Genomic DNA, 25906 nt, shown 5'->3' with positions numbered 1-25906 from the left:
AAGACAGGATAAACATCCAAAAACAGATCTTAATGAAGCAGAGATAAGTAATTAACCTGATAGAGGGTTAAAAATAATGGTCATAAAGGTGTGCTTACTGAGGTCAGGAGAACAATGCATGAACCAAGTGAGAATTTCAACAAAGAGATAGAAAAAATTTTTAAGTACCAAACAAATCACAGAGCTGAAGAATACAATAACTGAAACGAAATATTCAGGAGGGGTTCAACAGCAGACTAGATCAATGGGAAGAAAGGATTAGCAGGCTCAAAGACAGGGCAGTGGAATGCAATCAAAGGAGCAAAAAGGAAAAATTTTTAAGTGAAGCAGTTAGATAGCTTAAGGGATGTTGGGGAACCAACAAACAGACCAATATACACATTATAAAGGCCCCAGAAGAAGAAGAGATAGAGAAAGGGGCAAAAAGCTTATTCATAGAAATAATGGGGACTTCCCTGGTGGTTCAGTGGCTAAGATTCCATGCTCCCAATGCAGGATGCCCGGGTTCGATCCCTGGTCAGGGAACTAGATCCCACATGCCACAACTAAGAGTTGACACATTCCACAACTAAGAGTTAGCAGGCTGCAACTAAGAGTTCACATGCTGCAACTAAAGATCCCGCATGCTGCAATGAAGGTTCCACATGCCACAACAAAGAAGATACCACGTGCCACAGCTAAGACCCAGTGCAGCCAAAAAAATAAATATTTTTTTAAGAAAAAGAAATATTCAAAGAAATAATGGCTGAAAACTTCCCTAACCTGGGAAACAGACATTCAGATCCAGGAAGCCCAGAGAGTTTCAAGTAAGACAACTCAAAGGAGACCCACACCAAGACATGTTATAATTAAATTGTCAAGTTACAAAGAAAGCATCTTAAGAACAGTAAGAGAAAACCAACTTGTTATGGACAAGGGAACCTCCATAAGATTTTCAGCAGATTTTTCAGCAGAAATCTTGCATACTAAAGGGGAGTGCAATGTTATATTCAAAGTGCTGAGAAAAAAGAACAGCCAAACAAGAATACTCTACCTGCCAAAGTTGTCCTTCAGAATTGAAGGAGAGAAAGAGTATTTTCCAAGCAAAAACTGAAGGAGTTCATCACCATTAGACCAACCTTCCATGAAATATTAAAGGGAGTTCTTCAAACTGAAACCAGAGGACACTAATTAGTAACAAGAAAACATGAAAGTATAAAACTCACTGATAAAGTTAAGTATACAGTTAAATTCAGAATACTCTATTACTCTAATGATGGTAGAGAAATCACAAATCTAGTATGAAGGTTAAAAGACAAACGTTATAAAAATAAATATGACTACAATAAGTTGTTAATGGACATACAGTGTAAAAAGATGCAAATTGTGACATCAAAAACTTAAAATATGGGGGGGGGAGGACCTTTGGTATGTGTTCAACGTTAAGTTATCACCTTAAAATAGACTATTATAAATGTAAGATGTTTTATGTAAGCCTCATGGTAACCACAGGGCAAAAGCCTATAGTGGATACACAAAGGAGAAAGAGAAAGGAAGCAAAACATACCACTACAGAAAGTCATCAAATCCTAAAGGAAGAGAGCAAGAAAGGAACAAAAGAATTACAAATCAACCAGGAAGCAATTACCAAAATGGTAGTAATAAGTTCACTCCTATCATTAATTACTTTAAATGTAGATGGACTCAATTCTCCAATCATAAGATAGAGAGTAGCTGAATGGATAAAAAAACAAGACCCAACTCTCTGCTGCCTACAGGAGACTCACTTCAGCTTTAAGGACACACACACGGAAAATGAAAGATGTTTCATGCGAGTGGAAACCAAAAGAGAGCGGGGGGGGGTTACCTATTCTTATATCAGAAAAAAATAGACTTTAAGCCAAAGACTATAACAAGATCAAGAAAGTCATTATATAATTATAGTTGGTCAATTCATCACAAGGATACAACAACTGTAAATATTTAGGTACCCACCCTAGGAGTACTTAAATATATAAAACAAATGTTAGTAGATCTGTAAGGTGAAGTAAACAGCAATACAGAGGACTTCACTTTTAACAATGAATAGATCATCAAAACAAAATCAGTAAGGAAACGGCGGGACTCAAATGGCACATTAAGTCAGATGTCCGTAACAGACATATACAGAACATTCCATCTAACAGCAGCAGGATACATACACTTCTCAAGCACGCATGGAACATTCTCCAGGAGAGATTATATGTTAGGCCACAAAAGAAGTCAATAAATTTAAGAAGATTGAAATATGAAGCATCCTTTCCGATTACAATGGTATAAAACTAAAAATCAATATCCAAAACTAGAAAATTGACAAATATGTACAGGTTAAACAACAGGCTCCTTGGCAACCAATGTGTCAAAGAAGAAATCAAATAAGAAATGTAAAAATATCATTTAAGACAAGGGGGAAAAAAACACAACATACCAAAACCTATGGAATGCAGCAAAAGCATATCTAAGAGGGAATTTTATAGCAGTAAACATGTACATTTAAGTGTATAACTGAATCACTTTGCTGTACACCCAAAAGTAACAACCTTGTTAATCAACTATGATCCAATATAAAATAAAAATTAAAAAAAAGAAACATGTAAGGTTTTGTAAGACATAACATGTAAGATAAAAAAATACATACATATATTAAGAAATAAACAGCTCAACTAAAAAACTAACTTTACACCTCAAGGGACTAGAAAAAAACAACAAACTAAGCCCAAAGTTAGCAGAAGGGAGGAAATAACAAAAATCAGAACAGAAATAACAAAGATCAGAGCAGAAATAAATGAAATAGAGACTAACAAGACAACAGAAAAGATCGATGAAACTAATAGCTGGTATTTTGAAAAGATAAAGTAGACAAACCATTAGCTGGACGTACTAAGATGAAAAGAGAGAGGACTTCAGTGGAATTATAAATGAAATAGGAGATATTATAACTGACATCACAGAAATACAAAGAATTGTAAGAGACTACTATGAAAAATTATACACTAACAAATTGCAAAACCTAAAAGAAATGGATAAGTTTATATCCAATTTACCAAAACTGAATCATAAAGAAACAGAAAAATCTGAACAGACTGATTACTAGCAAGGAGACTGAATCATAATTAAAAACCTCCCAACAAAATAATTCCAGGGCTTCCCTAGTGGTGCAGTGGTCAAGAATCTGCCTGCCAGTGCAGGGGACATGGGTTCGAGCCCTGGTCCGGGAAGATCCCACATGCCACAGAGCAACAAAGCCCGTGCGCCACAACTACTGAGCCTGTGCTCTGGAGGCCGCGAGCCACAAATACTGAGCCCTTGAGCCACAACTACTGAAGCCTGCACACCTAGAGCCTGTGCTTCACAACAAGAGAAGCCTGCGCACCGCAATGAAGAGTAGCCCCTGCTCACCGCAACTAGAGAAAGCCGGTGCACAGCAACGAAGGCCTAACACAGCCAAAAAGATAAATTAAATAAAATAAAATTCAACAAAAATTTAAGGTCCCGAAAACTCCAGTAGTGAATTCTACCAAACATTTAAAGAACTAATACAATCTTTCTCAAACTCTCCCAAAACACATAAGAGGAGGGAATGCTTCCAGATTCATTTTATGAGGCCAGCATTACTCTGACATTAAAGCCAGATAAAGACACTGTAAGGAAAAGAAAATCATAGGCCAATATCTCTTATGAACATAAATGGCAAAAATCCTCAACAAAATATTACCAAATCAGATTCAGCAATACATTAGAAGGATCATATGCCATCATCAAATGAAATTTGTTCCAGGGATGCAAAGATGGTTTGACATTTGCAAATCAATAAATATCATACACCGTATTAACAAAAAGAAGGATAAAAATCATGTGATCATCTCAATAGATGTGGAAAAGCATTTGACACAATTCAACACCATTCATGATAAAATCTCTCAACAAACTGGGTATAGAGGAAATGTACCTCAACATAACAAAGGCCATATGTGACAAGCCCACAACTAACATCATACTCAATGATGAAACACTGAAAGCTTTTCCTTTAAGATCAGGAATAAAAGAAAGATGCTCACTGTCACCACTTTTTTTTTTTTTTTTTTTTTTTGCGGTACGTGGGCCTCTCACTGTTGTGGCCTCTCCTGTTGCGGAGCACAGGCTCCGGACGCGCAGGCTCAGTGGCCATGGCCCATGGGCCTAGCTGCTCCGCGGCACGTGGGATCTTCCTGGACCGGGGCACGAACCCGCGTCCCCTGCATCGGCAGGCGGACTCTCAACCACTGCGCCACCAGGGAAGCCCTGTCACCACTTTTAATCAACACAGTACTGGAAGTCCCAGCCAGAGCAATTAGGCAAGAAAAAGAAATAAAAAGCATTCAGATTGGAAAAGAAGAAGTGAAACTGCCACTGTTTGTAGATGACATTAAACACTAAAGTCTCTATCGAAAAACTAGTTAGAATAAATGAATTCAGTAAAGTTGCAGGATACAAAATCAGTATATGAAAATCAGTTGCGTTTTTCTACGCCAACAATGAACTATCAGAAAGAGAAAGTAAGAAGACAGATCATTTACAATAGCATCAAAAAGAATCAGATACCTAGGTATAAGTTAAATCAAGGACATTAAAGACCTGTTTACTGAAAACTATAAGACATTGATGAAAGAAAATTGAAGAGAACACAAATAAATGAAAAGATATTCCATGTTCATGGATTGAGTTAATATTGTTAAAATGTCCATACTGGGCGTCCCTGGTGGCACAGTGGTTGAGAGTCCACCTGCCAATGCAGGGGACACGGGTTCATGCCCCGGTCCAGGAGGATCCCACGTGCCACGGAGCAGCTGGGCCCGTGAGCCATGGCCGCTGGGCCTGCACGTCCGGAGCCTGTGCTCTGCAGCGGGAGAAGCCACAACAGTGAGAGGCCCGCATACCGCAAAAAAAAAAAATGTCCATACTACCGAAAGCAATGTCTATTCAGTGCAATGTCTATAAAATTCCAGTGGCATTTTTCACAGAAATAGAAAAAAATGATCCTAAAATTTGTATAGGACCACAAATAGCCAAAACAATCTTAAAGAACAAAGCTGGAGGAATCACACTTCCTGATTTCAAAGTATAATCCAAAGCTATAGTAATCAGAATAGTATAGCGTTGGCATAAAAACAGACACGTAGATCAATGGAACAGAATAGAGAGCCCAGAAATAAACCCATGCATATATGGTCAATTAGTTTTTAACAAAGAGGCCAAGAATACTTAATAGAGAAAGGATGTTCTCTTCAATAAATATGGTTGGGAACAATGGACAACCACATGTAAAAGAATGAAACTGCATGGGTAGTAAGTCTGGAGGAACCAAGATGGCGGAGTAGAAAGACATGCTCTCAACTCCCTCTTGTGAGAACACCAGAATCATAACTAGCTGATGGACAATCATCGACAGAAAGACACTGGAACTCACCAAAAAAGATACCCCACATCCAAAGACAAAGGAGAAGCCACAATGAGACGGTAGGAGGGGCGAAATCATAGTAAAATCACATCCCATAACTGCTGAGTGGATGACTCACAGACTGGAGAACACTTATAACACAGAAGTCCACCCACTGGAGTGAAGGTTCAGAGCCCCACGTCAGGCTTCCCAATCTGGGGGTCCAGCAAAGGGAGGAGGAATTCCTAGAGAATCAGACTTTGAAGCCTAGTGGGATTTAATTGCCGGACTTTGAAAGGACTGGGGGAAACAGAGACTCCACTCTTGGAGGGCACACACAAAGTAGCGTGCACATCGGGACCAAGGGGAAGGAGCAGTAACCGCAGGGAAGACTGAACCAGACCTACCTGCCAGTGTTGGAGGGTCTCCTGCAGAGGTGGGGGGTGGCTGTGGCTCACCGTGGGGACGAGGACACTGGCAGCAGAAGTTCTGGGAAGTACTCCTTGGCGTGAGCCCTCCCAGAATCTGTCATTAGCCCCACCAAAGAGCCCAGGTAGGCTCCAGTGTTGGGTTGCCTCAGGCCAAACACCAACAGGGAGGGAACCCAGCCCCACCTATCAGCAGTCAAGCGGATCAAAGTTTTCCTGAGCTGTGCCCACCAGAGCAACAGTCAGCTCTACCCACCACCAGTCCCTCCCATCAGGAAACTTACACAAGCCTCTTAGATAGCCTCATCCACCAGAGGGCAGACAGCAGAAGCAAGAAGAACTACAATCCTGCAGCCTATGGAACAAAAAACACATTCACAGAAAGATAGACAATATGAAAAGGCAGAGGGCTATGTACCAGATGAAGGAACAAGATAAAACCCCAGAAAAACAGCTAAACGAAGTGGAGATAGGCAACCTTCCAGAAAAAAATTCAGAATAATGATAGTGAAGATGATCCAGGACCTGGGAAAAAGAATGGAGGCAAAGATCAAGAAGATTTAAGAAACGTTTAACAAAGACCTAGAAGAATTAAAGAACAAACAAACAGAGATGAACAATACAATAACTGAAATGAAAACTACACTAGAAGGAATCAATAGCAGAATAACTGAGGCAGAAAAACGCATAAGTGACGTGGAAGACGAATGGTGGAATTCACTGCTGCAGAACAGAATAAAGAAAAAGAATGAAAAGAAATGAAGACAGCCTAAGAGACCTCTGGGACAACATTAAACGCAACAGCATTCACATTATAGGGGTCCCAGAAGAAGAGAGAGAGAAAGGACTCGAAAAAATATTTGAAGAGATTATAGTCGAAAACTTCCCTAACATGGGAAGTGAAATAGCCACCCAAGTCCAGGAAGCACAGAGAGTCCCATACAGGGTAAACCCATGGAGAAACACTCCGAGACACATAGTAATCAAGTTGGAAAAAATTAAAGAAAAATTATTGAAAGCAGCCAGGGAAAAACAACAAATAACATACAAGGGAACTCCCATAAGGTTAACAGCTGATTTCTCAGCAGAAACTCTACAAGCCAGAAGGGAGTGGCATGACATATTTAAAGTGATGAAAGGGAAGAACCTACAACTAAGATTACTCTACCCAGCAAGGATCTCATTCAGATTCGATGGAGAAATCAAAAGCTTTACAGACAAGCAAAAGCTAAGAGAATTCAGCACCACCAAACCAACTCTACAACAAATGCTAAAGGAACTTCTCTAAGTGGGAAACACAAGGGAAGAAAAAGACCTACAAAAACAAACCCAAAACAATTAAGAAAATGGTCATAGGAACATAGTATAGATAATTACCTTAAATGTAAATGGATTAAATGCTCCAACCAAAAGACACAGGCTCGCTGAATGGATACAAAAACAAGACCCATAAATATATGCTGTCTACAAGAGACCTACTTCAGACCTAGGGACACATACAGACTGAAAGTGAGGGGATGGAAAAAGATATTCCATGCAAATGGAAATCAAAGGAAAGCTGGAGTAGCAATACTCATAACAGATAAAATAGACTTTAAAGAGTGTTACAAGAGACACAGGAGGACACTACATAATGATCAAGGGATCAATCCAAGAAGAAGATATAACAATTATAAATATATGTACACCCAACATAGGAGCACCTCAATACATAAGGCAACTGCTAACAGCTATAAAAGAGGAAATCGACAGTAACACAGTAATAGTGGGAGACTTTAACACCCCACTTACACCAATGGACAGATCATGCAAACAGAAAATTAGTAAGGAAACACAAGCTTTAAATGACCCAATAGACCAGAGAGATTTAATTGATATTTGTAGGACATTCCATCCAACAACAGCAGATTACACTTTCTTCTCAAGGATGCACAGAACATTCTCCAGGATAGATCACATCTTGGGTCACAAATCAAGCATCAGTAAATTTAAGAAAATTGAAATCATATCAAGCATCTTTTCTGACCACGACGCTATGAGATTAGAAATCAATTACAGGGAAAAAACATAAAAAACATGAACACACGTAGGCTAAACAATACGTTACTAAATAACCAAGAAATCATTGAAGAAATCAAAGAGGAAATCAAAAAATACCTAGAGACAAATGACAATGAAAGCACAACAATCCAAAACCTATGGGATGCAGCAAAAGCAGTTCTAAGAGGGAATTTTATAGCTATACAAACCTACCTCAAGAAACAAGAAAAATCTCAACTAAACAACCTAACCTTATACCTAAAGGAACTAGGGACAGAAGAACAAACAAAACCCAAAGTTAGCAGAAGGGAAGAATTCATAAATATCAGAGCAGAAATAAATGAAATAGAAACAAAGAAAAAAATAGCAAAGATCAATAAAACTAAAAGCTGGTTCTTTGAGAAGATAAACAAAATTGATAAACCATTAGCCAGAATCAAGAAAAAGGGAGAGGAGTCAAATCAATAAAATTAGAAATGAAAAAGGAGAAGTTACAACAGACACCGTAGAAATACAAAGCATCCTAAGAGACTACTACAACCAACTCTATGCCAATAAAATGGACAACCTGGAAGAAATGGACAAATTCTTAGAAAGGTATAACCTTCTAGACTGAACCAGGAGGAAGCAGAAAATATGAACAGACCAATCACAAGTAATGAAATTGAAACTGTGATTAAAAATCTTCCAACAAACAAAAGTCCAGGACCATATAGCTTCACAGGTGAATTCTATCAAACATTTAGAGAAGAGCTAACACCCATCCTTCTCAAACTCTTCCAAAGAATTGCAGAGGGAGGAACACTCTCAGACCCATTCTATGAGGCCACCATCACCCTGACCAAAACCAGACACAGATACTAGAAAAAAAGAAACTTACAGACCAATATCACTGATGAATATAGATGCAAAAATCCTCAACAGAATACTAGCAAACAGAATCCAACAACACATTAAAAGTATCATACACCATGATCAAGTGGGATTTATCCCAGGGATGCAAGGATTCTTCAATATATGCAAATCAATCAATGTGATACACCATATTAACAAATTGAAGAATAAAAACCATATGATCAGGGCTTCCCTGGTGGCGCAGTGGTTGAGAGTCTGCCGGCTGATGCAGGGGACGCGGGTTCGTGCCCGGGTCCGGGAAGTTCCCACATCCCGCGGAGCGGCCGGGCCCGTGAGCCATGGCCGCTGAGCCTGCACGTCTGGAGCCTGTGCTAGATTCGCAACGGGAGAGGCCACAACAATGAGAGGCCCGTGTACCGCAAAAAAAAATATATATATATGATCATCTCAAAGGATGCAGAAAAAGCTTTTGACAAAATTCAACACCCATTTATGATAAAAAAAAACTCTCCAGAAAGTGGGCATAGAGGGAACCTACCTCAACATAATAAAGGCCATATATGACAAACCCACAGCAAACATCATTCTCAATGGTGAAAAACTTAAAGCATTTCCTGTAAGATCAGGAACAAGACAACGATGTCCACTCTCACCACTATTATTCAACATAGTTTTGCAAGTCCTAGCCACGGCAATCAGAGAAGAAAAAAAAATAAAAGGAATACAAATTGGAAAAGAAGAAATAAAACTGCCACTGTTTGCAGATGACATGATACTGTATATAGAGAATCCTAAAAATGCCATCAGAAAACTACTAGAGCTAATCAATGAATTTGGTAAAGTTGCAGGATACAAAATTAATGCACAGAAGTCTCTTGCATTACTATACACTAATGATGAAAAATCTGAAAGACAAATTAAGGAAACACTCCCATTTACCACTGCAACAAAAAGAATAAAATACCTAGGAATAAACCTACCTAGGGAGACAAAAGACCTGTATGCAGAAAACTATAAGACACTGATGAAAGAAATTAAAGATGATACAAACAGATGGAGAGATATACCATGTTCTTGGATTGGAAGAATCCAAATTTTGAAAATGATTATACTACCCAAAGCAATCTACAGATTCAATGCAATCCCTATCAGATTACCAATAGCATTTTTTACAGAACTAGAAGAAAAAATCTTAAAATTTGTATGGAGACACAAAAGACCCCAAATAGCCAAAGCAGTCTTGAGGGAAAAAAGCGGAGCTGGAGGAATCAGACTCCCTGACTTCAGACTATACTACAGAGTTACAGTAATCAAGACAATATGGTACTGGCACAAAAACAGAGACAGAGAACAATGGAACAAGATAGAAAGCCCAGAGGTAAACCCCCACACCTATGGTCAACTAATCTATGACAAAAGAGGCAAGGATATACAATGGAGAAAAGACAGTCTCTTCAATAAGTGATGCTGGGAAAACTGGACAGCTACATGTAAAAGAATGAAATTAGAACACTCCCTAACACCATACACAAAAATAAACTCAAAATGGATTTGAGACCTAAATGTAAGACCGGACACTATAAAACTCTTAGAGGAAAACATAGGAAGAACACTCTTTGACATAAATCACAGCAAGATCTTTTTTGATCCACCACCTAGAGTAATGGAAATAAAAACAAAAATAAACAAATGGGACCTAATGAAACTTCAAAGCTTTTGCACAGCAAAGGAAACCATAAACAAGATGAAAAGACAACCCACAGAATGGGAGGAAATATTTGCAAATGAATCAGTTTACAAAGGATTAATCTCCAAAATATATAAACAGCTCATGCAGCTCAATATTAAAGAAACAAACAACCCAATCCAAAAATGGGCAGAAGACCTAAATAGACATTCTCCAAAGAAGACATACAGATGGCCAAGAAGCACATGATAAGATGCTCAACATCACTAATTATTAGAGAAATGCAAATCAAAACTACAGTGAGGTATCACCTCACACCAGTTAGAATGGGCATCATCAGAAAATCTACAAACAACAAATGCTGGAGAGGGTGTGGAGAAAAGGGAACCCTCTTGCACTGTTGGTGGGAATGTAAATTGATATAGCCTCTATGGAGAACAGTATGGAGTTCCTTAAAAAACTAAAAATAGAATTACCATATGATCCAGCAGTCCCACTACTGGGCATATACCCAGAGAAAACCATAATTCAAAAAGACACATGCACCCCAATGTTCATTGCAGCACTATTTACCATAGCCAGGTCATGGAATCCACCTAAATGCACATCGACAGATGAATGGATAAAGAAGAAGTGGTACATATATACAATGGAATATTACTCAGCCATAAAAAGGAACGATATTCGGTCATTTGTTGAGACATGGATGGATCTAGAGACTGTTATACAGAGTGAAGTAAGTCAGAAAGAGAAAAACAAATATCGTATATTAACGCATGTATATGGAACAAAAAAAAAAAATGGAACAGATGAACCGGTTTGCAGGCCAGAAATTGAGACACAGATGTAGAGAACAAACATATGGACACCAAGGGGAGAAAGCTGGAGGGGATGGGGATGCTGGTGTGATGAATTGGGCGATTGGGATTGACATGTGTACACTGATGTGTATAAAATGGATGACTAATAAGAATCTGCTGTTTAAAAAAATAAGTAAAATTAAATTAAAAAATTACAAAAAACAAAAAACCGACTAATACTAAACTTTCTTTGGGTTATTTGTATGGAAATATGTTAATATAAATGTTTCAGACATTACATGAAATTCCTAAAAATCTTATATGTTCTCATATAATGTTATAAGTCATCATTCTAGTTATTATTTTAAAATGTATATCTCAGAAATAACTAAATTTCCTTGTCAATTGCATTATTATGAACTTTCGTGAAATCTTTAACTGTGGTCATTTTTAAGTCTTTTGTCATTTACAGACAGTTCTGGGTGTAGTCTCATGCTTTTGCAAAAATGTTCCTATAAAAGGGTTTCATCTTCAAGGAATTCATGGAAAAGACTGTGACAAGCACAGGTTTCTGGTAACCAACTTACTGCTGAACTGAATGTATAAGCATTTTCAGAACTCTAATGGAAAACTGATGAATTCATAAAAGTGCTAACCAAAGATCAAGATGAAAAAAAAATTAATTACATGGGACTGAGTGAACTGATGAGGATGATTATAATTTTTGTGACTTTCTGTTTGAATAAAAAAATTTAAAAATAAAATTTAAAAATAAATCCAAAAAAAAAGAATGAAACTGGACACTGTTTTACACTGTACACAGAAATCAACTCAAAATGGATTAAAGACTTGAGCATGGACCTGAAACCATAAAACTCCTGAAAGAAAACATAGCGGGGTAAGCTCCTTGACATTGGTCTTGTCAATAATTTTTTGGACTTGACACCAAAATCAAAGGGAACAAAAGCAAAAATAAGTAAGTGGGACCACATGAAACTAAAACACAGCAAAGAAAACCATCAACAAAATGCAAAGGCAGAAAATATTTGCAAACCACGTATCTGATATGGGGTTGATATCCAAAATATACAAGGAATTTATACAACTCTATAGTAAAAAAAAAACAAACAAATAGCCCAATTAAAAATTGGGCAAAAGACCTAAATAGACCTTTTTTCCAAAGAAGACATACAAATGGCCAAGAGGTACAAGAAAATGTGCTCAACATCATTAATCATCAGGGAACTGCACATCAAAACCATAATGAGATATCACGTCACACCTATTAAAATGTCTGTTACAAAAAGAAAAGAGATAACAAATGCTGGTGAGAATTTGGAGAAAAAGAAAACCCTGTACACTGTCATTGGGAATGTAAGCTGGTATAGTCACTATGGAGAACAGTATGGAGGTTCCTCCAGAAATTAAGAATAGAACTTCCATATGACCCAGCAATCCCAATTCTGGTTGTATATACAAAGGAAATGAAATCATTGTCTGTTTTTTTTTTTGAAATTTAAAAAAACATTTATTTTATATTGGAGTATAGTTGATTTACAATGTTGTGTTTCAGGTGTACAGCAAAGTGGTTTTGTTATACATATACATATATCTATTCTTTTTTAGATTCTTTTCCCATATAGATTATTACAGAGTATTGAGTAGAGTTCCCTGTGCTATACAGTAGGTCCTTGTTGTTTATCTTTTTTTTTTATTGGAGTATAGTTGCTTTACAATGTTGTGTTAGTTTCTGCTGTACAGCAAAGTGAATTAGTTATATATATACATATATCCACTGTTGTATAGATTTCCTTCTCATTAGGTCACCACAGAGCATTGAGTAGAGCTCCCTGTGCTATACAGTAGGTTCTCATTAATTATCTATTTTATATATAGCAGTGTATGTATGTCAATCCAGTCTCCCAATTCATCCCACCCCCCCATCCCCCCTTGGTAACCAGAAGTTTATTTTCTATTCTGTAACTCTCTTTCTGATTTGCCAATAAGTTCATCTGAACCGTTTTTCTAGATTCCACATATAAGCAATATTATACGATGTTTGGCTTTCTCTTTCTGACTTACTTCACTCTGTATGACAATCTCTAGGTCCACCCATGTCACTGCAGATGTCATTATTCATTCCTTTTTATGGCTGAGTAATATTCCATTGTATATATGTACCACATCTTTATCCATTCCTCTGTTGATGGACGTTTAGTTTGCTTGAAATCATTATGTTGATGAGATATTTGTACTCCCATGTTCATTGCAGCATTATACATAATAGCCAAGGTATGGAAACAACCTAAGTGTCTATCAGTGGATGAATGGATCAAGAAAATATGGAATGAATATTATTCAGCCTTAACAAAGAAGGAAATCCTGTCATTTGTGACAACATGGATGAACCAGGAGAGCATTATGCTAAGCAAAATAAGCCAGACAGAGAAATACTACATGGTGTCACTTATATGTGGAATCAAAAATAAAGTCAAATTTATTGAAACATTATCAAAAAGTGGTTTCTGGGGGTTGGAGAAAATAGGGAGGGGTTGGTAAAATAGTACAAATTTTCAGTTATAAGAATAATAAGGTCTGAGGATCTAGTTATAATGTGACTATAGTTGATAACACTGTATTGCATAACTGAAATTTACTGAGAGAGTAGAACTTAAATGTTCTCACAAGAAAATAAAAAGGGAAGGAAAGAAGGAAGGAAGAAAGAAGGGAAAAGGAAATATGTGAGGTGATAGGTGCATTAATTAACTCAATGAGAGGAATTCTTTCACAATGTATATCAAGTCATCAATTGTACACTTTTAATATGTTACAATTTTATTTGTCAATTATACCTCAATAAAGCCAGAAATAAAAAAGAGTTTTCTTCCAGCTCCATGGAAGACAGTGGAGAATTGCTTTCAGGATTCTGAAAATTCTTTTTTTTTTTAATATTTATTTATTTATTCTTTTTTGTTTGTTTGTTTAGGCTGTGCCAGGTCTTAGTTGCAGCATGTGGGATCTTTGTTGTGGCGTGCGGGATCTTCATTGCAGAATGTTTAGTTGCAGCATGTGGACTTCTTAGTTGTGGCATGCGAACTCTTAGTTGCGGCATGCATGTGGGATCTAGTTCCCCAACCAGGGATTGAACCCGGGCCCCCTGTACTGGGAGCATGGAGTCTTACCCACTGGACCACAAGGAAAGTCCCAGGATTCTGAAAATTCTTAATTGTTGACCTCAAATTCCGTTTCCAATCAATCATGTGTGAGGGTAGAGTAAAAATATCTTCATACATGCAGGGACTCGAAAGATTGCCTCTCTTGCACTAGTTCTCAGGGAACCATAGGGTATTCTCTACAACAAAGAGAATATAGGAATAAAGAGCAAGGCATGGAGTCCAAGAAGTAGGGGATGTAACAGAGAAGAAAGAGAAGAGGAGCTTTATGGCCTGTGTCATATTTTGAGAGCGAACACTTCTATGGAAGCAGGACAGGGCTTCAGTAGGGATATTTCTAAGGAGGGGAAAGGGTAGGTGGAAGCACATTGCTCCTGTGTTTGAGCAGAATGAGAAGAAATCTGTCCGTTCTCTTGGAGAGTTCAATAATGAAATAGTAATAGGCACGTAGAAAACTAAGTAAATGAAAGTTAAGACAGTTATTAAAACAAGGAAAACTAGAAGTCGTAAAGAAAGTATAGTAAATTATACTTGGCTCTGATATGATGTTAACCCTGAAGATTAACAACAAAAAATTGTAATATAAATTGAGAAGATGGGGGAAAGGGAAATCTGTTTCCAAGAATAATGGTATAAGAGAGTGGATCCTTCATTTTTCATGCTAGAAAGTCCATAAATCATTTAGAAAAGTGAAAAGTGAAAAATCAGAAAATAGCAATACACATGTGTTACTTAGAAATATGAAGGTAAATACCAGAAGAAACATCTTAAGGAGCTGAAAGTGATTCTAAGGAGGCAGGCAGCTACTGATTTTCATTATGTCTTGGTAGTCCTATTTGACTTTTAAAATAGGTATGTGTAGGGACTTCCTGGTGGTCCAGTGGGTAAGACCTGGGGCTCCCAGTGCAGGGGGCCCGGGTTCAATCCCTGGTCGGGGAACTAGATCCCGTATGCATGCCGCAACAAAGAAGTCTGCATGCTGCAGACTAAGACCCGGCGTAGCCAAAATAAATAAATTTATTTTTAAATAAAAATATAAAATAGGTACATGTGTTCTTTGATTAAAACATGATTAAAAAGAAAAAGAAGGAAGTTCTGAGAATGGACTTGTCTTGTAGCCAAAGAATACAGACAAATTCCAACCCTTCCCAGACCCTTTTTCTTTTACTTTTATATCTCCTGCCCTCCCAACAGGAACCCCAGGCCTCTGGCCTGTGCAAAATATTTCTGACCTCTCCCAGTTTCTGGTTATAAGTATGTCCTAAATATTGCATGGAGGGAAATGGCATGCCTTTTTCTGTGTCAAAGACAGAAGAATAAATTCAAAGAAATGTTAATTTTGGGGGGGAAAAAGGGTAGAGGACTATATACTGAACAGAATTCATAAATTTAAGGGTGTGCAAAGAGGGGAGAAAAGCAACTGGTGTGGGGGGGTGCTGGGGAGGGGGTTGGGAAGGGGAACCATAAGTGGCAAATGAGAATTGTGTAGAATACCAAGAAGTCGAGCTTCAAAAAGGAGCAGTGCTCTCAAGCTGCAGAGAAGCTGTGTGGATTGGGAAGTTGTTAGTTGGATTGTGGCAGTTAGGAAGTTGTTCTTGACCTTTCAGAGAGAGATTACTATAGATCAGTGGTTCTCAACTGGAGGGCAGTTCTCCCCTACCCCCACCCCATGAGACATTTGGTAATGTCTGGAGATACTTTGGATTGTCACACCTGGAGGAGTGCTACTGGCTTCTGATGAGTAGGGTCCAGGGATCAAAAATGCACAGAGTAGCTCCCAGTGACAATGAATTATCTGACCCAACATGTCAGTAGTGCTAAGGTTGAGAAACTCTGCTATAAATTAAGGAAAGGTGAAGAAAGGAACATTTATTGAGCATCTATTTGTTGAGCATTTCTTTGTTCCAAGAATTATAGGAACATGATCTAATTTGAAGGTAGTGATCACGTGTTTTGGGGAAACTACAGAAGGGAAAAAAAGTATAGTAGCTAGCTTGAAAGGGAAGCAAAGTTGAAAGAATAATTGAAATGCTTAGCACAGTGTTTGGCATATATTAAGTACTTAATAAATATTGTTTTTATTATTAATAACATGTTCATTAAGAATCAGTAAGTTCATTTACAGATGTTCATTAAGTGCTAGTTACTATAGGAGAAACAAAAATGAATGAAATATACACGTATTTGTATGCTTATGTTTCTTATTAGTTTACAAACTCTTTATAACTAGAGTATCTGTTTTACTTATTTCTCTATCCCACATAGAACTAATCTTGCCATAATTAACCTAAATACACATATTTTTGCTTAATAGAAGGCATATTTATGAATTAGCCATTCTTCACAAAAACAGTATATAACATTTAACTCATTGAATTATAGTTAATTCTTTGCCTTTTTTCCTCCCTACTAGACCATAAGCAGCACAAGAGTAGAACAAGTTAGGTTAGCCATCTCTGTAGCATTCAGGACCTAACACCATGCCTGGCACATAATAGTTACCCACTAAAATGTTTGTTAAATAAATGAATGCGATCACAATCACTGTCAGTAGTGTATTTTTTGAATGCTAGCTGTTGACACCCCAGAGGAGGGGGAATATACTATGAAACTATTTATCAGATAATCTTCTGTTTAATGTAAGTCTTCTGTTTAACATATTTTCTTCCACATTTAGAACTTCAAAGCGTTTAATAAGAAAAAGAATAGCTCAGCTGAAACTTCTCTTAAAGTCCTGCTTTGTTTTTCTTATCTCTGCAGTGCCGAATTATCCCAAGGTCGTTACTGGGACGGACTAGGCTCTCCTCCAGATTCCCCATCTCCTGGGAGTGATGTGTATTGCAGCAGTGAGCCCAGTGACCCTCAGTATGACCAGAGTCTCCTGGAGAACTTGTTTTACACAGCACCCGTAAGTCACTGAATCTGAAACTTTAGGAATTGGAGAACAAGAGTATTAATAATATTAGTGAGTGTAGGCATGTTACCACTTGCCAGACAGAAAGCTATCCATTTTACATACCTTATTTAATTATAATCACAATCTGAAGAGGAGAGTATTATCCTCGTTTTACAGATGAGGAGATAAGCCTACTAAGATTAATTATTTTGTCCAAGGACACATCATAGCAAGTAAGTGTTAGAGCCAGGATTCAAATTCAAGTTTACCTGAGTCCAAAGCCTATAATCTTAATATATTATGTGGCTTCCTAAGAGCTCTTTCAAGGAAGAGCTAATGTAGGTATACCCTCAGAACCACCCTTGACTGGTATCTTTTCAGATACAGATGTTCCAGAAACACCTCTACTCATGGTGGACAAATACCTCTACTGACCCTTAAGACAGAACATTCTCTTTTCAGGCAGTTTTAGCATTTTCAAAGTTCTTTCTTATGTCAAGCCGTATGTTCTATTCATTGGTTTAGCATCTTCTAGAGTGTATACAAAATGAGTTCATTCACTGTTCCACAAATAATCATATTTGTGAAGATTGCTGTCATATTCCCTATTTTCTTTTTCTCCAGGTCAGCAAAGATACCTGAAATACAGTGTAGTTTATACCAGCTCAGTGGAAAAGCAATGAGGGTGACCAGGGTGCAGAAGAAGCAGGGAGGACTTTTACATGAGATTGTCAGGAAGGAGCATCATGAGGGATAAGGGATTTTAACTGAGACTTGAAAAGTAGTGTTCAGAGAGATAAACGATATGAAATAGGAATAGAAAGAATGACCTGTTTAGAGAAGCAGTTTGTGTACTACAAGGCATCTAATTTGACTGGGTAAGAATTCGTGTGGAAGAGACATTGACGAGGCAGGCTAGCGCATTATAAGCAGTCTGTAACAGCATTTGAATGTCGAGTGAGGAGGAAATGACATGACTGAAATAGTGTTCTAGGAATGTTAAACTGGCAGTGATGTAGGAGGTCAACTGTGGGGAGAATAATGGGAGCAGATAGGAAGCCATTGGGTTATTGGAGGTGTGAGACAGAGAGAGAGAGAGAGAGAGCATGCCAGAATGAGAGTGGCAGCAGTGGGATTGGAAAGGAGGAGATGGACTTAAAAGACACTGTGAATTGTTAGGATTTAATGACTTTCTACCTTAAAAGTCATCACTGATACTGTGTTACCTGTAGGAGAAAAGAGAAAGGGAACTTATATTTAGTACACATTTTCTGTGTGCCAGGGAATTTACGTTACCTGTTATTTATTAAGTACTGTGCCAAATGTTTTAAGTTCATTATTTCATTTAATTCTTTTACTAGCCCCATGAGATAGTGTTATCCTTTTACATATCATGAAATAAAAGCTTAGAGACATTAATTACTAGTAGTTAGGCAGAACTAGAATTCTTACCCTAGTCTGTCTGGCAAAAAGCCCATGTTGTTCCCACTAGACCACACCATCTCCTAAGTCTTGAGCATAGCATTAGAATCTGATCTTGACTTGACCTCCCTAACCTCATCTCCCACTTTTGCCCTGTAACCACTGGAGACTCCAGTCATACTGATTGTCTCACAGTCTAGCTTTTTCCATCCCCATATCTCTTGCTCATACTGGTCCTTCTACTTGTTGAAGGATGTTGAAATGCCCTTATACATCTGGTAAACTTCTCTTCATTCTTTAAAAATCAACTCATCACCTCTATGAAGAAACCATCCCAGACTCCTCTAAGCAGAGTTTGTTGCCTGAATGTCCACAATATCCTGCACATACCTCTCTTACAGCCCTTATGTTGTATGATACAGTTCCTCATGAACAAAAACATGTCTTCATTATCTTTTTATTACCTGTAAAACAAAGGCCTGATAGAATTTTGAGTACTCAGTGAATTCTTAGTGAATAAACGAATGAATGTGTGAATGGTACTAAGTAATCCCCCATGCTATCTGAACAAAATAATTTTAGAAAATGTTTGTTTACTGGAAGAAGGAGTGAACCAATTGGCCTTGAGGCACTGGGAAGACCAAGGAGTTAGAATGCTCATGTCCTTCCCTGGGGTCAGTGTTTAATGTTCTTAATATTGAATAACATCCACAGCTTAGAAATTCAGCATTACCTTGTGGTTTTGTTTCCTGAAATTATGAGCTTTTGAACAACCTGGTTATATTTACTCTAATTTTCTTCAGGCTGTGAACCCATCTAGCTTTTGATCACCTTGTCAAAACCATTTTTAGAAGCTGCCACTTAACAAAGAAAAACTTAAGTGCAAAAAGCTTTGTAATTTCACCTTGGAAAAGTTACATTGCCTCCTAGAAGGACATTCTGATCATGCCTATTTAACTATTAATTTGTTACCCTTATGACAGGTCAATACGTTATATACCCTGAGATGCTGAGAAAAGGGAGTTGGAGGTGATAAGCTTAAAACTACTTTGGATTGGTCTCCTGCATTTATAACAAAAATATTTTTTTTTTAATTGGAGCCAAATAACTGTAACGCTGTCTTCTTATTTTGCATTTGTGTTAGAGCTGATTAGTCAATTTCAGCTGCCTTTTCTCACGATAAAATTACCGGGGGTTTACCCACTGGTTCTGCCATTACGAAAATTTGTGACATATAATAAACAGTTCATCTTAGCAAGATTAAAAGCAGAATGAATCATTAGAAGTATAGAGTGCTGAAAAAAAGTAGAATCTTTAGGGCTTCCCTGGTGGCACAGTGGTTGAGAGTCCGCCTGCCGATGCAGGGGACACGGGTTCGTGCCCTGGTCTGGGAAGATCTCACATGCCGCGGAGCAGCTAGGCCCGTGAGCCATGGCCGCTGAGCCTGCGTGTCCGGAGCCTGTGCTGCGTAACGGGAGAGGCCACAACAGTGAGAGGCCCGTGTACCGAAAAAAAAAAATTGAGATGGGGACACCTTACAGGAATGTACTAAGGATTAGAAATACACATGCAGCATTTAACATAGTACCAGATACATAGAAGGCAGTCAGTAAATAGTGGTTGTTATTACTTTTGAGGATTCAAAAGAAGAATCTATTTTCATTTATTTTCTTTGAACTGAACTTGTAGGTTATTTTTGTGAACTTCATATTATTTTTATATAGCCAGGAGAAACAGGATTATCTTCCTGGTGTCAGTTATCTCTTTTGATTACTACTTTTAGAGAAATGTTTTCATTACCACTATCCCCAAAGCAGTTATCTTTTAATGCCTCTCTTTTTGTTTCTTCCCCCCATAGAAATCTGATACCAGTGTCAGTGATGTCTTCAGTGGAGATGATGATGTTGTCCCTTCTAAAAAAATGAGCCAGTCAAAAGCTCTTGCCAGATCTTCTAAGGTTCTAGAGTCAAATGATCATAAGTTGAAGAAGAAGGCGGTGGGCAAGAAAAATAGGTGAGCCTCTTTATGAATGCTTGTTTAGAGTCAAAAGCAAAGGAAGATTATTTTCACAAGATCTCTTCAAGTGAAATCACCTGTGTTTGCCAATACTGTCAGACTGGTTGAGTTACAGTAACTCATTAAGTATTGCAGTCCTTAAACATGCAATAACATGAAAAGATGGATGTGATAAAATAATTAAGGGAGAAAGCAGAATTCTAAGTTGTATGTGTGCTCTGTTACACTTAATGTAGAAAATATGCATAAAGAAAGCAAATGAAAAGGAATACACAAAAGTGATGATAGTAGTTATATTAAAGTAGTGAATAACTGAAGTAAAGTCTGTATCCCTTGTTGAAAACCTAATTCTGTTATATCAGTTTCTGTACTTGTGTGGAGATAATAAGCCTTTGGATTACAAGAATGTTTTTACTTTTTTTTTTTTTTTGGCTGCATGGGTCTTAGTTGTGGCACACGGGATCTTTGTTGCCGCATGTGGGATCTTTGTTGTGGGATCTTTAGTTGCGGCATGCAGCATCTAGTTCCCTGACCAGGGATCAAATGCGGTCCCCCTGCATTGGGAGCGTGGAGTCTTAACCACTGGACCACCAGGGAAGTCCCTGTTTTTACATTTTTTGAGATTTCTTTCATGTAGATTAGGACCAGAATTATGATGATTAAAGCCATTTCCCAATCTTTGATAACCTGTGAATTAAGATGCCTGCTGCCTTTCCTCCTTCCTCCTCTTGCCTGTACCAACTAGATCGTTTCATATTTGGCTTCTTACCATCTGCCTCACTGTCTATATGAACTCCTTTCAGAAACTTGATTGAACAACAGATGCTATCAGAAACTCCAGAAGATGCCCAAGTGATGACACTAAGTGTGGATAGACTGGCCCTTCTGGGTAGAACACATTCAGTCAGAATCATCATCGAAACAATGGGAGTTCCTCCAGATAGTCTCCAGGAGACCCCTGGCAAAAAAAGCTTTCCTGGGAGACTACCTAAGCTGACAACAAAAAAGCGGTATGTCTCTAACATGGGAAAACTAAATTTGACATTTCTGGAAAGTGTGTCTGGTAGTAATAATAAATAATTACATAGTACTTTATGATTTGTAAAGTGCTTTCATATGCTTCATTCAATCAACAAAAATGTACTGAATCCCCCACTAGGTCCCAAGCATTAAAAGTATGAGAATAAAGAAAATTAAGACCCAGGCTCCATTCTTCCATGCCTTACAGTCAACAGGAGAGAGAAACATTTAAATGGCTGTCTCTTGGGTTGGCCAAAAAGTTCGTTCGGGTTTTTGTAAGATGTTACAGAAAAGCCCGAACAAACTCTTAGGCCAACCCAATATGATAGGGCTTTAGGGGCCAAAAGAGATGTTTTATATGAAAAGTGCTGTGGGAACGCAAGACTGGTAAAGGCTTTGAAAAGAGCAGGTCGGTCCTCTGAGGACCTGAGGTTCTAAAAATAGGGCCTTGAAAGATATGTAGGATTTATCAGAGAGAAAATACGTTTATTATTTGGTTTGTTTTTTAATTACTTTTCTTGTTTCGACTTTTTAGCACCTTCTTTGTGGAATATCACTTTCCTATGGGCTTTTCCAAAAACGGATTGACAAAGACAGCTTTGATCACTGAGGTGGTTCGACTCGCATCCAGTAAAATTACAGATGGAAGTAAGAGAGAACTTGATTTCTGCTCCTTAGATATTTTGGCTTTGGAAGAATTTTTGAATCCCTAATTATTCATATACTCCTGTATTATCATAGAATCTTAGAGGCAGAAAGAATTTTGAAGTAAATCTAATTCCTTTACTTTACAAGTGAGGAAACTGGTCCAGAGGTGCTATGAGTATTCTGATGCAAGGCAGAAAGGCAGTGACATAGCTGAAACTGTAACTCAGAACTCCTGATGCTTAGATCATGTTCTTTCAACTATTGACGTTTTTCTTTTCTTCCCTTTTTAAAAATAGCTTTATCAAGGTATAACTCACATACCATACAATTCACCCATTTGAAGTATACAACTCAATGATTTTTAATGTGTTCATAGGTTGTGTAACCATCACCACAATCTAATTTTAGAACATTTTCATCCCCCCTAAAAGAAATCCCGTACTTATTAGCATTCTTTCCTCATTTCTCTCTTTGCCCCCTTTCACTAAGCAGCTACTAATCTACTTTCTGTCTCTCTCAATTTTCCCATCCTGGACATTTCATATAAATGGAATCATATAATATGTGATATTTGTGACTGGCTTTTTGGACTTACTGTAATATTTTCAACTTTTAATATTTAAGTTTTCAATATTTCGCTATTAAAGACAGTGCTTCAGTGAATAATCTTGCACATGTATCATTTCTCATTTGATGTGAGTATATCCAGCACAAGCATTTAAAATAAATACTTATTTACCCTTAAAAACAGCACCTAAATAATTTAATATACTCTTTTACTAGAGTACATTGTTTCACTTTCCCCATCACCATAAGGAAGAATTAGGGCATTTAAAATTTTTCATATTTTTATTTTCTGTATGCTTAAATTATCGATAGCAACAGAAGGTGCTCTGGAGGTTTGTTAAAAGCATTCGAGAATGTATACTTGATTCTGCTGGCTGAAGTCAGTCAGTGTGTTTGAGGAGCTTTAATGCAATTAAACTGTTTTTATCAAACCCCAATACAAAGAAAAATGTTGGATTCTTTTCTCAGGTCTTCCCCATTTACCTCCTTCTACCTACAGGACATTTATGAGTTCCTTAAAACTTCTCTGAGCCTCAGATTCCCCATCTGTAAAATGGAGGTACAGCAAGGACAAGCACGGTTCTGATATGCACGAGTTTCAGTTAACATAGTATCTACAAAGCAAGAACTGCCTGTATTACACAGGGGCTTAATGGACAGTCAAATGGGATAATGAATGTAAAAGCATTAAACTCTAAAGTTGTATGTAACTAATACTAGCTCACATTTATTGGGCACTAAATTATGTGTCAAGAACTCTACTCAGTGTTTTATATACATTAATCATGTAATCTTTTAAAACACATACACACACACACACACAGATGAAGAAAGAGGAAGCTGAGACATATATCAGTTAAGTAACTTGTCTAAGATAACACAACTGGTTTATGGTAGAACTAGAATTTGAACTAGAACATTTTTGATTCCAAATCATTGTGCTTTTCATCTATATTGCTTCTCATGCATTATTATTATTATTATTATTGGCCACAGCGATTGAGTTCTCCCTTTGTCCTTCTGGGAAAGATAGTATGGGACATGTGGAATAAGCATCAAGCCAGGAATTGGAAGAGTTCTAGTTCTGGTTATACCACACACTTAATCGTGTGACCCTAGACACAATGACTTTTCATCTCTGGGCCTTTCTTAACAATATAATATGGAATGGACAAGTTATTTTCAGGATCCCTTCCAGCACTTTAAAAAAGTCTGCTTTGGCATATTGTTAGCAATTTATTTACATGAATTTCTTCTTCCATTATTGCCTTAACTTATTTTTTAAAAAATGAGCTTAAGAACAGAGAATTATATGACAAATACAATAATATAGTACCAAAACATACTTAAGTAATAAGGAGAAATCTGAGTAACACCAGGTTGAAATACAGTTCTGTTTGTACATAAAAGATTTTATAGTGTTTTAAAGTGCTTTTTTATCTGTTACCTCAGTTGATCCTCTCAGCACACCACTGAGGTGTAGGTGTTGTCTTACTTCTCTTTCCGTGGTGGGATAAGCAGGTAAACTGGTCTAGTGGGTGTGCGCTTGCTGGGCCCAGACCTTTTGTTAACAGTTCCTGTGGATGGATCCAGATAGCAAGACCTAGATCCTGTCCATGAGTACCTAAAGAAATAAAAAGAGTCAAGAAGTAAGATGGCAAGGATAGAGATCAGTAGGTCAAATGGGCAGTTTGAATGAATATCAGAGATAGTGGATTCTCTGTAACTGGGCCTTTTTGCGTGGGTTCTTCAGATCCATTTTAAGGGTCTAGAAGTGAATGGACTGGAAGATTATTTTACAGGTGATAAATTGTGGCTGAAATGGTTCATTAGTAAGTAACAGAACTTATTCATATCAAATGATTCTAGCCCCAAATTCCTTTTTTTTTTTAAACCTGTTAAATCCACATAGCAGTGAGCACAGACTCAGATACTACCATCACTTTATCCCATTTACACTTGCTATTACAGCAGAAACCCCTTCCTTTCCATCTATGAAAAGACAGACTCCGTTCTGCCTAATACTGCAAACTAAGATCAGTACTTAGAACCTTGTATAAGTGTGACAGGAGAAGTCCCCTAGTCTTCAGCCAGAAAATAAACTCATTTTCATTATTACAGTTTTTGATTCGGTTCTTCTCTTCATTTATCCCTCATTGTCCCACATCCAGCCAGCCCCCTTCTTTCATTACATTACCTATCAACTTGTCTTTTAAAACACTGGTCATACCTTACACCCAGTGAAGTGTATGGTATGTCTCTTTACACATCCTGTGCTCCTATGCTTGACATTCATTTCTCATAGCAAAGCAGAGCAACATAGCCCTGCTTATCTTCTCTGTGCTGTATCCAGGATTTTCTCTCTGTCTCTGTTCCTTCAGTCCTAATAACCCTAACACTTTTGTGAAATTACACTGACTGGATTCCTGAAAGAGATCTTAGATTTGAAAGGGAGGTGGGTGGTGTCAAGGCATGGATTGATGAGATGGCTCTAGTTGGGTGGTGTGACATGTGCTTATGTGTCTGGTTCTCCTTACAGTGGTGAAATTCCAGCAGAGATTTGTGTTTCCGGTACAGTTTGGTGGCCCAATGATAGAACACTGGTGGAATTCCAATCTTACTTTCCAAATTTACACAAAGAAAACCCCACAGTTAAAGGTACTTCAAGTGATTTTGACCTTTGCCTTACCATTTATTCACACTAGGAATTTGGAGCATACTTAAAATTATATTCCTACCTAAACTAGGAAATTCTCCAGGCTCAAACGATATTAATACTTATGATTGTTGTTTATTATTATAATTTTAAATTTCTAATTGATATTTGTTATAGGCTAGATATTATGCTAAAGGCTCTATGTGAACAACACTATCAAATTTAATGATTAAAACAGTTTGTGAATTAGATACCTTATTATCT

The 25906-nt window shown here is 37.6% G+C and overlaps 1 protein-coding gene and 1 long non-coding RNA gene across 4 annotated transcripts in view; one reads left to right on the top strand and one right to left on the bottom strand.

The window, feature by feature from the left end:
• The window catches only part of C2CD3 (C2 domain containing 3 centriole elongation regulator), a 128428-nt gene that overhangs the window by 26419 nt on the left and 76103 nt on the right, over positions 1-25906 (top strand). For both annotated transcript variants that reach the window (XM_030836095.2, XM_030836098.2), the window contains exons 8-12: positions 17178-17325; positions 20594-20748; positions 21555-21761; positions 22307-22419; positions 25526-25644. In XM_030836095.2, the coding sequence (XP_030691955.1) occupies positions 17178-17325; positions 20594-20748; positions 21555-21761; positions 22307-22419; positions 25526-25644 (742 nt within the window). The remainder of the gene's footprint in view (positions 1-17177; positions 17326-20593; positions 20749-21554; positions 21762-22306; positions 22420-25525; positions 25645-25906) is intronic.
• LOC132597685 (uncharacterized) overlaps positions 16570-25906 on the bottom strand; it is a 117405-nt gene continuing 108068 nt past the window's right edge. For both annotated transcript variants that reach the window (XR_011377628.1, XR_009564911.1), the window contains 2 exons: positions 24434-24610; positions 16570-17345 (listed from right to left, as the gene is read on the bottom strand). This is a non-coding gene — a long non-coding RNA (uncharacterized lncRNA). The remainder of the gene's footprint in view (positions 17346-24433; positions 24611-25906) is intronic.

The sequence above is a fragment of the Globicephala melas genome, chromosome 8 (genome assembly GCF_963455315.2).
Source record: "Globicephala melas chromosome 8, mGloMel1.2, whole genome shotgun sequence".
NCBI lineage: Eukaryota > Metazoa > Chordata > Mammalia > Artiodactyla > Delphinidae > Globicephala > Globicephala melas.
Note: the sequence above shows the minus strand (reverse complement) of the source record. Positions and strands in the feature narration are given on the sequence as shown.